This window comes from Miniopterus schreibersii (assembly GCF_964146895.1).
Source record: "Miniopterus schreibersii genome assembly, chromosome: 13".
Classification (NCBI taxonomy): Eukaryota; Metazoa; Chordata; class Mammalia; order Chiroptera; family Miniopteridae; genus Miniopterus; species Miniopterus schreibersii.
In genome coordinates this window covers 14399081-14412948 of record NC_138113.1, presented here as the reverse complement: position 1 = coordinate 14412948, position 13868 = coordinate 14399081, and the positions used below count along the sequence as shown (strand labels likewise).

At 39.3% G+C, this 13868-nt stretch overlaps 1 protein-coding gene across 2 annotated transcripts in view; it reads right to left on the bottom strand.

The window, feature by feature from the left end:
• Positions 1 to 7007, bottom strand: part of SPAST (spastin) — a 43241-nt gene extending 36234 nt beyond the window's left edge. The window contains exon 1 of one of the 2 annotated variants that reach the window (XM_081157308.1): positions 6248 to 7007. In XM_081157308.1, coding sequence (XP_081013434.1) covers positions 6248 to 6656 — 409 coding nt within the window. In that variant the 5' untranslated portion in view covers positions 6657 to 7007. The remainder of the gene's footprint in view (positions 1 to 6247) is intronic. The other variant, XM_081157307.1, reaches the window with a different exon arrangement.
• Positions 7008 to 13868: the final 6861 nt, after the last annotated feature.

The window sequence follows — 13868 nt, the reverse complement described above, 5'->3', positions numbered from 1 at the left end:
AGATCAGGCCAATGACTGCCAGGGGCTAAAGGGAAGGACAGGGGACTGACTACAAAAGGAGCACAAAGGAGCTTTTGGGGTGATGAAATATTCAACATATTCACTGCAGTGAAGGTTACCCAACTGTTTGTTAACATTCATTGAATTACACACTCCTATTTACTGTACATAAATTAAACTTCAATAAATCTGCTTTTTAAAAAGTACAATACTACAATATTTATGTATAAAGATATTTGTTGTAGATTGGATTATACCAGAACTAAAATTTTGATTACAAGAGTAAGATTAGATTAGAAAAGCTAGAAAAACATTTTTTTAAATATCTGTTTCAAGGATAGGAGTTTTCAAAACAGTTTTGGACATTTTCTTTAAACCTTAAGAATGTCAATTAATTTATCTTCTTTGAAGTCTTTCATATTTACTATGGGCAGTGGGTAATTTTAATTTCTTCTGTGCATTTTTTGTATTTCCTGAATTCTCTACCAGGAGCTTGCATTATGTACACATGAGTACAAAAATTTCATTTTATCTCTTTTGTAATAAAAAGCTAGGATACTAAGAGAGGAGTGAGGTTAGCAGGAGACTTCCCTCTTTTTTTTTGGAGCTAAGAGTCACAATTAGCAAAAGTATTTTTGTATCATTCTTTAGTGATTCTTCTTCCCCAAATCTCATTTACCCTGCTGTTGTTTCCTTAAAGGGGTTATATAAACTAGGCATCAAGGTTTAACAGTGTTCTAATATAACCTCCAGAGGTTGTAATCTTTAAAAAGGATTGTTGAATTAATAATAATATAGTTCCAATTTTCTGAGGATCTACTATGCACAGACACTAAGCATTTTAAAACATTATCTCAATGTAGTAATTTGTCCAAGATCCTGTATAGTTGCAACTCAAATGTCAATCTAGAGAAGAGGCACTACAATCTTGAAAGGATAAAATAAAACCCTCAAAACTAAGAAAGAGAAAAGTAGCTTGACATCAGGAGCTGGCCTAGTACTATCAGGCAGGCCTTGGTGCAACTATGAGCTGACCCGGCATTATAGCTAGCCCTTGGTGTTTGTTCTGTTGAACATAAACACTTTCACAGAACATCAACTTCACACAAGGCTACTCTGTGCCCATAACGGACTAAGACAAAAACAAGACCACTCTATAATCATGTCTAAACACAGAAACATGAACAATGTCCAAGCCACAAAATATCAAACATCCCTCTGCTCAGGCTAAGGAGTGCTTCTTAACCCATTATAACTTTAGCCTCACTCTAGTCTTCCCTCTTTCTAGATCAGATTTTTAAAAATACTTAGAATTATACCCAGTTCCTGACAGCATCCAATGCAGAGAAAAACCCTGCTGCCTTAAATCCTCTTCAAAAATCACCTAACATAGGCCCAAGTCCTATAAAAAGTTCTTTCCAACACCCTTTTCCTGAGATACACTGCAGTTTCCTATGGTATGTGTTCTTCTTGGTTAAAATAAGTAAAATAAATCCCACTTGTTCAACCACAGGTGTGTGCGTTCCTAGTGATGGCTGACTGAAAGGCACTGATGAAGCCCACATCAGAACAACAGTTAATTCTCTCCCTCTCTATTGTAGCATAAAATATCTGCAGAACAACAGAAGAGATATGTAAGTATAGCATGTCTATACTATACCTATGTAGCCATTAAACATTTAACAGTCTCCAAAGAAATCACAAATTTTGACATTTTTCTTCCCTCATGTACCAGAATGAACAATTGCTGAGATGTGAGTGTGCTCAAAGATGTTTTATTGCTTAGAATGTCTAGCATGAGCAGTTGTTAACAAATCATAAAGCAAAATAAAAAAGGGTACATTAACATACTAATACCTTCACTGGTATCATATAGGTCAAGGAGAGGAAAACTAGTAGAAAAGGAGAGAAGCTATACTTTGCCAGAAGTAAAAAATCCAGCTATTACTGGGTGAGCAGCTACTAGTAGTTGGGGAAATAAGATAGTGGGTTAGGGAAGATTCTTCTTCAATAACTTAATATCCATTTACTGACAATCCCTTACTTGTCATCAGAATGACTAACAATAATCTTAGGAATCTAGTCAGCAGGTGGGCTTTAGAGGGTTTAACTAAAGAAAAATATAAGCTGCAATAAAAATTAATACACAGCTAAAAACAGAACAAAGGATAAAGTTCATAACAGTGGCTGCCTTTCTGTCTCTTTAGTGCAAATGCCACTAAATATTCTTGAAATGTGAAATGCTTATTGTGTGTTTAATAAAAGGTAATGTTACTCTCTGGGAAAAGTATATTATTATTTGAATGTCCATCCACTGAATAATTATTTCCTTGTTCTAATCACGGAAACTTTAAAGCAGAATCATTAGGCCCAAGAAAATTATCTGAAATCAATACTTTCAAAATGGTGTCTAGTAGTTTTTAGAAGTAAAAGAAATTATACCAAATCTGATTTCTACTCATTTTCCCCTTCTGAAGATAGATATGGATAAACAAGTATTTTGTGTGTGTTTTAAGTAGTGCCCAAGGTTGGATTATATGGAATTACGAAATTATACGGAAATTAATTAATTAATTAATGTATTTATTTCTAATCCTCATCCGAGAACATTTTTATTGATTTTAGAGAGAGAGGGATGAGGGCGGGGGGGGGGGGGAGAAAGGGAGGAGCAGAGGGAGAGAAACATCAATTGGTTGCCTCCAGCATGCACCTTGGTCAGGGATCGAACCTGCAACTGAGTATGTGCCTTGATCAGGAATCGAACGCACAACCTTTTTGGTGCATGGGACGATGCTCAACCAACTGAGCCACCCGGCCAGGCTGGAAATTTATTTTTTATAAAACCGGATATTTTAATATAAACTAACGAGAAACAAATAAAAAAATATTTTATTTAGACAATTTCTGTCCTTGACGCTAGATTCTTCAGTCCTACAACATCCTGAGAAACTGGAGCTCTCACTCTGATACAACCTTTAGAACCCGTACTGTCAAGTCCTAACATATTGGGAACCACACCTAGACAACCTGCAGCACTGTATTATCCAAAAAGTCTCAGGCTTGTCTTCCTGCGGGAGCCATGTGAAACATGCCAGGTCACGTTCTGGTTAATTCAAAGAACCACTATTACAACCACTTCTTTTCCCCCAAGTATCCAAGGGGTCCAATATTACCATTACAAAACAGAACCTGCTTAGTATAAAACAAAAAGTATAAAATTATGAGTCTGTTCACCTAACCTCTGTTTCTGGTTCTGCTAATGCTGAATTCACTCTTTAAATTTCAGTTTCTCCATATATACAATGGATATCATAGGTTATCAGTTTTCCAAGGATGTTCAACAATTTAAGAAAATATCCATAACCCCTGGCCAGGTAGCTCGGTTGGTCAGAGCATTGTCTGGATATGCCAAGCTGCGGGTTTGATTTCTGGTGAGGGCATGTACAAGAATCATCCAATGAATGCGTAAGTGGAACAACAAATTGATGTTTGTCTCTTTCTTTCTCTTTCTCCCTTCCTCTTTCTCTAAAATCAATCAAGCAATAAATTTTTTTATATCTTAAAAAAAATATATCCACAAAACTGCTTGAAAAAAATGAGGGATATATAATATACATGAAAATATATACACACTTATTAATCACATAACAAACGTTGCCTTAACACATCTCACTGGAAAGGAAGTGTTTTTTCCTCAAGTAGCATCTAGAATGCAGAGCTGTGCAAATTAACTGGTATCCAATAAATGTTTGCTTTAATGAATAGACCTCACATAGCCCTATATTAGGTAAACAGAACTTACTGTGCTATTCTCTATTTAAAATAGTTTGGTTTCAGGCAAACTTAGGCCTTTATAAAAATTCAGTGTCAAAGTTGAGTATTCATAAGAAAGAACAGAATTCAAAATGAACATAGTCACCATGTTAACCACATTTATACACTACTTTATTAAAATAAGATTTAATTTGGTCTTTATTTCAAGGCACCATATGTTTTAGTTAACACCACTACAGTCTGAAATAATCCACTTGACCTGATGAAATAAAGTGGCTCTCAGTACATTTAGAAGCTAAGTCAAGTTGCTAAAGGGAATGAAAGTACATGACATCATAAGCCCCTTAATGGTTTACCACAGTTAGGAAACCTTGAAAGGCTGCATATCAGATTCATTTCTACTCGTTCATATATATATTTCAATGCAGTGGGAAAGAACGAAATTCTCTTGGAATTAAGTTTTACATTGTTTAAGAAGGCTGAGAGGCAAATAGACTTCAAATGTGAACTCTTACACTACCGGATTAAGGCTAAAGTACACAAACTTTCAATATGCTAAAGGAAAAAGATAGAAAAAAACCATGACACTATAAACGCAGTTTTACGTCATTTTTAAAGGGAAATGAATATATAACTAATTTATTTTAGCATATGATGCATCAGTTGTAGAATTCAAACTAGTTATCACAGCCCATTCTGATGTCCACTTTAGAAACTAAAGCATAAATAAAGCAAAAACCTTTGAATAGGTTATCAGTAAAAAGAGGGTGAAATATGGGGTACACTGATGAAAATATTTATACTTAAAACATTACGATGATTTAAATATAATAGATATAGGCATATATGTAATACTCCAAGATAGGTCACTAACAGGAAACCCAAGGTCTGAATTCTACTTCTGGAACTTATCCCTCACACAGGACTGATTTCTCTTTAAATCTAAGTGCCTAGGTTCCTTTTTTTCATACCTAGGTTTTCCTTGACCTCTCCTCTTATCATACCTCCCAACTCCCATCACCCAGTGTTAAACTAAAATTTCCTTGTATTTTCTGGCATTCTCTTCCTAAACACAGCGAATCTACCCTTAAACATATTACCTCTATTTTAAAACATCTTTGACTTAGACTAGTAAAATTCAGAGGACCTATTTGAATAGGCTACTGAAATAAAACAGTGCTTCTCTAGGAAGGAATGATGGTACCCTTCTTCGTTCTCCCCAAGAGATCCTTCCATTCCTAAGAGGCGGTCAAGAATGAAGCAGTTAACAAAACACTTCCTTCCACAAATACAGGGCATTCTTTTCTTAAATGTGTCTCCTTCCTTGAACTCTCTTAACCTTCACTCTGTCCTTATGCTCTAAAACCATGAACACCAGCCTCTTTCCTTATAGCCTACTTCTCACTCTCAGGCCTCACAAAGGAAATAGGTTTCAACAAAACTGAAATTCTAGAACAGTTTCTGGAGTTGGTAGTGGAGAGATAAACTACAAATGAAGTGCGGATTGCATTAGGATGAAAGGAGAGATTTTCAAAATGTTGTAAGGTTCCTGCTAACTTTATCATCTTCCATAAAACATTTTCATTATCAATTAGCAAAGGTCTGGAATGACTTGCTTTAATCTTTTAAGCCTCAGTTTGTTCATCTGTGAAGTGACACTAACAGTATTTCACCTCACAGGATAATTGAGAGGATTAAATAGATAACACAAGCAAAGCTAAGAGCACAGTGCCTAGCACACAGAAGGGCTATCATATATTATTCTAAAATCTTTAAGTTTTATTGTAAAATGATATGTATAAGTTTATCCTATTCATGCATTTAACATTTCAATTTAGAAACTTAGAGGCTACCTTGGAATACTAATTTAGATAAAATCAAGTTAACCAGGGGCAAAAGTTTTATGCTAAAATAGAACTTTACTGAAAAATACTTAGGAGTCATTACACTGATAAAGTGACTGTCAAGAAACTTAAAAAAAAATGCAAAGTCAGCTGTAATCATATGCAGCTGTTCCTTTCAAAATTAAGTCACTATTTGTTCTTTTTTTTTTCTCTGACACTACACTCTGCTTTCTTTAAAAGCCTTTAACAAGTCACAGCCTGTTCCATATCAAAACCTTTCGGAAACCTGGCTCCGAGGAAGCCACACACTGTTTACAGCGCTAGGAAGGATCCGTGTGGTCACTCTAGGACAACTGTCACTGTCACCAGCGCGTCTGGATGTCCAATAGGGACCTGGGTCATGAGAAGTGTAAGGGAAGGCCGGTGTCTGAAACAAAGTCGACAAGCAGGGTGCCCTGAAAAGGGAGAGGTTCTAACTGAGAATCGCAGAGCACGAAGGGCTGACTGCGGGAAGGCAGTCTCGCGGGGAGAATCAATTCCGGGGGCGCACCGCCCGCGCCGCAGGGCAGGGACGCAGGTGCAGCCCTCCCTCGGCGACCCCAAGGTTTTCTCCCCAGCCCCCCAATTACCTTTCTCGTCCTCGTCGATGCGCAGGGCGATGGAGATATACTCGAAGGCCTGCTTGTGGAAGGCTCGGACGCGCTCGGCCTCCGCGCCCGGCGCAGGCACCGGGGGCGAGGCGGCGGCCGGCGCGGCAGGGGAGCTCCTCTTGGCGGCCATGAGGGCGCGTGAGAAGCGCTGGCCGAGCCACACGAAGAGGAGCCCCAGGTGGAAAGCGACTAAACGCAGCAGCGCGAAGCCTGCGAACAGCGGGTAAGAGAAGTAGTACAGGTTCCGCTTATGCGGCGACTCCGGCGGAGGGGCCGGCCTGGGGGCGGGCCGCGCTGGGGCCGGGCAGGGGGGCGGAGGCCTGGGAGGCACCGGGCTGCTGGGGCCGCGGGAGCCTTTCTTCTTCCCTCGTCCACCGGGAGAATTCATCCACAGCTCCCACTGCCGCCGCCGCCATAACCCGCCTCCCGCAGACCGACGGCGACCAAGGGACGGCAGCGGCCACTGGGACGGCGAGGGCCACAGACCCCCGCGCGCCGGCCGGTCCCGGGAGCTCGGCACCTCCGCGCACTGCTCGCCGGCCCCGCCCCTTTCTCTTCTGGCGGCCAGGAGCACAACCCCTTCTCGTCTTCCTGAGGTCGGTGGCTTCTGCCCCTCCCTCTGTCCGTCCTCTCGAGCTGCCTCGAGTAGCTTAGAGCCGCGGCCGCGCGCGCACGCCCTCCCGTGTCTTTTTCCGGCGCACGCGCGCACGCTGCCGTCTTTGTTGCCCTGAGCTCCCAGTGCGCGTGTGCAGCGTCCGCCGCTCGGTCCCTTCCCGCGGAACTACAGTTCCCAATGTGCAGTTCGGCTCTGCGTCGTCGTCGTCCGGGGCCGTCGCCGGCGGACCTCAGCCCCTGGGATCCTGACCGAGAACCTTGTTGGCCAGTTCACAGAGGAGGGCGGCTGCAGTGTGGGGTCTCCGGGCTTGCTCGAGGGTTTCTGTCTCGGAGTGTCCATGTTTTCATATTCGTATCTATTTTCTGCCGATCTTCCGCAGACGATAATTAACCTGCGTTCCATCTCAGAAGCAGTGGGCACCCACCTGGGGATTACCTGAGAGGGAAGCAGTAGTGGAGACTCACGTTTTAGGGTCGACAGAACGAACATGTCAGCTCAGTGGGATGAAGTCAACGGTTCCATACGTTTAACTAAATTGATACGTGTTTAGATGAAGAATTAACTTATTTGAGTAAGGGAATTCTTAAATTGTACACAGTAATTGTCCCATAGTTTACTGAGGAATCCACGCTGGACCTTTTTATTTAAAAAAAAAAAAAATCTACTTGACATCCCTTCTTTTGGGGACCTACTCACCTCTGCTGCCCGTATCCTAACAAGCTGCAAGCACAGAAGATCACAGGGAAGGAGGTGCCAGCTCAGTCATCCTGCCCCAGGACCTGGACCCGTGGATGGAGGCGCCCTGGAGAGAAGGTGGTCGGAGCCGAGCGCACCGAGGCCCGAGCGCCAGGTTCCTGGACCGGTTACTTGATAATGTAACCTACCCAATAAACTGTTCAATCTATTTCTCTATTTCTGTTCCTCTTTTCCCCTTTCTCCTTCTCTCCTCTCTCTTCATCCATCTCCCTCTTTTCTGTTTTGTTTTTATTTTTTTTACTTTGGTCAGCCATAATTGTCTTTTGTTGTTGCCTAAAACTAAGGATCCTAAGGATACAAAGTCATCATTGTTTACAGCGTGAGGTTTACAAATAAAGACTTCATGGCAGCTTCCGAGAATCTCTGAATCTCTGGCATAAACTTTATATAATTTTTCTCCATCACTGCTCCCCTACAAGTATAAGTTACTGCAAAAATTACTTGTTCCCGGTTCCCCTAGTACTTCTCCCTCCCCCCTTTCCCGCCTCCCTGCTTATTTTAGTTCCTCATTGTGAAATGCCCTCTCTTTAACATCTTGATTCATTTCAATTCCTGACTTCTCTGTTGAACTCCATAGTACTTTTTGTTGTTGTGTGAAATCTATTATATTTATACATATAACATGTAAACAAGATGAATATAACTTATATGTATAAGTTAAAGGGAAATAATAAAACAAACAGCATCCAGTTTAAGAAAAACTAGTGTAACCAGTTCCTTGAAGCATTCTGTGAGGCCCTCCCTAATTTCAATCTTTCTGCCCCTCTACAGAAAGCCACTATCCTGAACTTTGTCTTTCATTTTAGTTTTGCATATATGTATGTAGTTATCTTTAAACAATATATTGCATAGTTTTGCCTGTTTTTGACACAAATGTAACCATACTGCATGTATTCTTAATTAGCTTTTTCTGCTTAATGTTTAAGTGATTGAGATTCCTTCTTGTTGATTTATATAGCTATAGTACATTTATTTTCACTGCTTTATTCCATTATATGAATTTACTACAATTTATTTTAGTTCGGTGCTAGTTTTTTTGTTTCTTCTTAACATCTTAACTTGGCCAAGAGGTGGCCCAATAGTGGAGTGGAGACTGGTTGCATTCAAATCCCTGCTCCACCACTTTCTGTGACCTTAGACGAGTGACTGAGCTTCTACACCTGTGTTTCAGCTCCCACATCTATTGCATAATATCAGAGAAGTAGGCAGTGCCTGGAATGAAGTTGCTACTTGCTATTTTTTGAACGAAGAATGGCTCTCTCACAGCTATACATATACTATAATCCAACTAAAAAGAACCACTGGCAAGTTTCTGAGCATTCTTTCCCGTTTCCCGAGACCACAGCTATCCTCATGTCATTTTTCTTTTCCTTACAATTGCTTCTCCTCCTGCCTCCACTGTAAGAGTCCTTCAAGGGTTAACTCTAATGTTATTTTCTTGATTAATTCTTCCCTTATCACCTCCAGCAGAAACAATCCTATTTTCTTCCTTTTTATTGAATTTATTGGGTTGACACTGTTAACAAAATTATACAGGTTTCAGGTGCACAATTCTACATCATTTGTACCCTGTATTGTGTGTTCACCACCCCAAGTCAAGTCTCCTACCATCACCATTTATTCCCCCCTTACCCTTCATCACCTCCCCCCCCCCACAATGGCCACACTGTTGTCCTTGTCCATGAGTAGTTCTTTCTTTTTTTGCTCAATCCCTTCACCCCTCTACCCCGCACCTACCCACCCTCAGCTGTCAGCCTGCTCTCTGAGTCTGTCACTGTTTTACTTGTTATTTTATTTTCATTAGATTCCATATATGAGTGAAATCATATGGTACTATTTTTATTTTATTTTATTTAAAAAATATTTTTATTTTATTATTTTTTAAAATTTTTATTTTTTTAGAGAGAGGAAGGGAGAGGGAGAGAGAGAAACATTGATGAGCGAGTGAAACATTGGTTGGCTACCTCCTGCACAGCCCCTACCAGAGACTGAGCCCACAACCCAAGCATGTGCCCCGATGGGGAATTGAACCAGAAACCTTTCACTGTACACATAGAAGGATGCCTAACCAACTGAGCCACACCAGCCAGAGCAATTGATTTTTAATTCTTATGACAATATGGTTGTGTTACTCTATGGCTCTTCTCATATATTCACTTGCATGATTGTTATTTAAATATTTTATCGCTTCCTGATAATAGATTACAAACTTACTTCAAGGCCGTGGCTCACTTTCTGCAGGATGCCTTGATTTTGGTATTCATTTAATAAAGATTAATAATTTGAAAAATAATTCAAACATAGTGATTATTGCAGATCTATGTTGCTGTGTAATCAACCACTTCAAACTTACTAACTTAAGGTAACAGCCATTTATTTACTCACAGTTTTTCTGAGTCAGGAATTTGGGCTGGGTTCAACTGGGTGGTAGTTCTGATGGCTTGACTGGGGCTGAGTGGCCTAGCTACCTCACTCACATGTCCAGATGCTGGTGGTGGCTACAGGCTGGGGCATATGTCTCCAGCAGGGTATTCCAGACTTCTTTACATAGGATCTGGCTTCCAAGAGAATATAAGCAGAAGCTGCAATGCTTCTTGAAACCTAAACTCCAAAGTTTTACGTCATTTCTGTTGCATTCTTTTATCAAAGTACGTCACAAGGCTAACTACAGTGTAAGAGATGGGAAAATAATTTCTACATGTTGATGGAGTGGCTTCCCACTTGCTAACTCTGCTATCCAGTTGTGCTTAATATTGACTGTGCTTTTCTGTACCTTGACCATTTTTTTTTGGTATGTTAAAAATATGAGGTTAAGAGTCAGAAAGACTGGGGTTGGTATTCTGGTCCTGCCACTTATTAGTTGTGTGATATGGAACAAGTTCTTTAACTAGATAACTCCTTTGTAAAATGGAATAAGAATTACAAAATGAAAGAATACATCTAAAACCTCCAGCACAATACCCTTAATGTAGGAGGGCTCGATACGTTTTGTTTTTGTCTCTTACAACTACAAAACCATTTCAGAATTCAGAATCTACTGGGATCTCGATTTTTAGTAACCCCAATCCACATTTTCTGCCTCTTGGAGTTACATCCCAGTCAAACTCATTTCCTGAATGAACATCTTTCTAAATTTGTCTCAAGGGAAATAGTCTCCGGCAGTTACTCTGGTCTTATAATCTTCCTGGACTGAAGATCCTAACCTTCTCAGCTATTTAACCTACAGTTTGACAGCCTCCCCGTTTTCAGATGGTGAGAACTTGGAGAACACTTAATCTTGAACGGAATCTGGGCCAGTTTCACCAGGACAAAAAAGAGGAGCTGAGTACTGCTCTAACTAATCCAGGACATTCAGTCACTTTATCACTTTAACCCATTAATCTATTTACAAAGTGACTACCACCAAATAGGGTTTTTTGTTTTTATTTTATTTTATATTTTAGCTCTACTTCTAAGGAACTCCTTAAACCTTCAGTTTGAAAGATGCTAGATTATTTGAAGTAGGGACCAATGGCAGATATTAAAGACCTCTTTTAAATAAAAAAGAAAAGTAAAATAAAATGGCACACCTAGAACCAACAGGGGAGATGACTGATTCTGAAAAAGGCATAAAACTTGAAAGAAAAAATTAAAAGTCATAGTTGAAGGCGAAGGATGGGAAGAGCAGAGTAACAATGAGGTGATTCTTATCCTGTGTCTGTGTTAATAAGCAAAAACGTAACTGTGGACAATTAACCATTTTCCTGTATTGAGTACACATTATGGTGCATATTATTGATTCACTTGTTCAACAAATAGGTATTAAGCATAGACAACATGTCTGGCAATGAGGAAGGTGCCAGGATTATAGTAGGGAGTAAGATCAAGTTTACAGTCTATTGCAGTGGCCAAAAAACTCAAACAACTAGCACCAGTGTTCAGACATAGCATATGGGTGTGAAGTTCAAAAATCCATATATGGTGTGAATGATGAAAATGAAAGAGGAGCACCTCTTTACGCTGATTTTTGCCTTTCAGGAATGTGTGGTCTACTGTTGCCAGATTTTAAAAACATTTTGAGAGAAACCAGAATTCTGATTTTTATGTGAATCTATTGCTCAATTGATATTGGCTCAAAATTTAAAAACCAAAACAAAACAGAGACACCAGTTTGAGATTCTCTAGTTACAGAGGATTTGTTACTAGTGAAAGTATGAATGAGCTCATGGTTTTGAAATAGTAGTGGATGTAGAGTATAAATTGTTACTTAACCTGCTCAACTTGATTTTTAAAGCTATGATTCTATGGAAGCATAAGCACAGTCAGTTGATACAGAATTATAAATGAATGCCCTAAAGTGGCAGTCTAGATTATCAGAGGGTGTATTCAATTACTCTAAACAAAGTATTTGGGTATATATTTCTTTATTTATGGTGGGCAGGGTGTGTTTACTCCAGTGCACATGGAAAGCAGAGTAATGGGAATTGTTAGCACAGCATAAATGTTGGAATATAAAAGGCGTCGTCTGTTTTCAAGGGTGTTCTCTACCAGCTGCAGTGGTTTCAGAAAGTTTTATCTTTGAGACCCTCCTCCCCATCTTGTCAGATAAGCTCATTTTTATTACGCTCATTTCTGAGATCATGTCTATATCATAAAAATCAGAAGAATGCACTGTATTCATGCTTTTAAAAAGCCTAATTTGTATGTTCCCTGATATGCAACATTTCTGAGATGGGGATGGTGGTAAGGGTGCTTGGGTATGGGGTTTCATAATGGAGACAGGGGAGCTACGGGTTGAGTAGTTGTCTTCCTATATTAGCCACCAAAAGATACTTCCTTGGAAAGTGATTTATGGAATTGGAATATATATTTCTAGGTCTTGAGAGGTGGCTGGTGTCCCCCCAAACTGTGCTCAGAGGGGCCCATTTACATTCAATAAATTCTACCATAGTTTCTCTGCAGACACATCTGTGTGTGTGTGTGTGTGTGTGTGTGTTTTGAATCACATTTTTTATTTCTCTGAGCACCTTCTTTTCCACAAATTACTTAAAAGAAAAAGTAGAAGCAACAACAACAAAAATTGAACATTATTGTAATATTGAAGAAGTTAGGTATAGATAAAATAGGTAATTTCAGTTTAGGAAGCAGTTTCTTCTATCTTATTTCATTTGATCCTCTCAGTGAAATAAGAATTGTTATCCTAATTTTAAATGTGAAAAAAACATGAAGCTCAGAAGAGCTAAACTATTTGCTTAACTTCACATGGCAAACAAGTGAAGAAACCAGGTTTTAATCTTTATTCCCAAATCAAGTGTTTCTCTACTACACACATTGTATTATTTCTAAATAGGTATTGCCTGATAGGTTAATGTTTTGTGAATGGAATTTGCACCAAGTATGTAAAAAGGGGGTCAAGCACAGTCGTTTTCCTTTACGATTCTAGGTTCTAGAATCTCTAATTACTATCTTCTTAAAAACCTCAAGAAAGACAGGACATCTAGAGAGTAGAACTTTGGTGCAAGTGCTTGCTTTCCCTATATAGTCACTCCTTTTGAAAGTGTATTTACAGAATAAACAAATGAATGTAAAGACGAATATAATAAGATCTTTGTCTTTGAAGCACTCAAAGTCTAATTGTGTTTAACTGTAAAGAAAATACAAGGCAGAGTAAGTACCATAACAGAAGCAGATGAGTCTTGAACAAAATTTGATACGAGTCCAAATAAGAGTTAAACGTTCTTATCATTCTTATAATATATTGCTCTCTAGACAGTACACATCATTGAAAAGTCTCTCATAATCATGGTTCCCAGGGCCTAGTCTTTAGAATCTTTAATTCATATCAAAACTCAGCATTCTGCAGTACCTTCCATTAACTTCCTACTTCCTACTCCTTCCTTGCTAATTCATTTACATAATTTCTAGCTGTCAGTTTTTCCTGCCCTTCTCTCCGCTGCAACAGCTTGTTTTCTGACTCTTTCAATTAGTAAGTTGTAAATGTAAAAACTTTGGTGAAGTTTTTTTTTTTTAACCACATTATTAATTCTTCTCTAGGTTGAGAAAAACCTGACTGATACTTAATTGTTCTGTGCTGCTCCCTTCAGTAGTCATTTTTACATTCTTTTTTTGTTTTCAGAAGTTTCAGTGTATATATTAATATCCAATTTTGACTATGGATCAACTCAACACAATTAATGTGCATCTGCAGTGTACCAGGCACTGTGTGAGGTACAAAGATATGTAAGACAA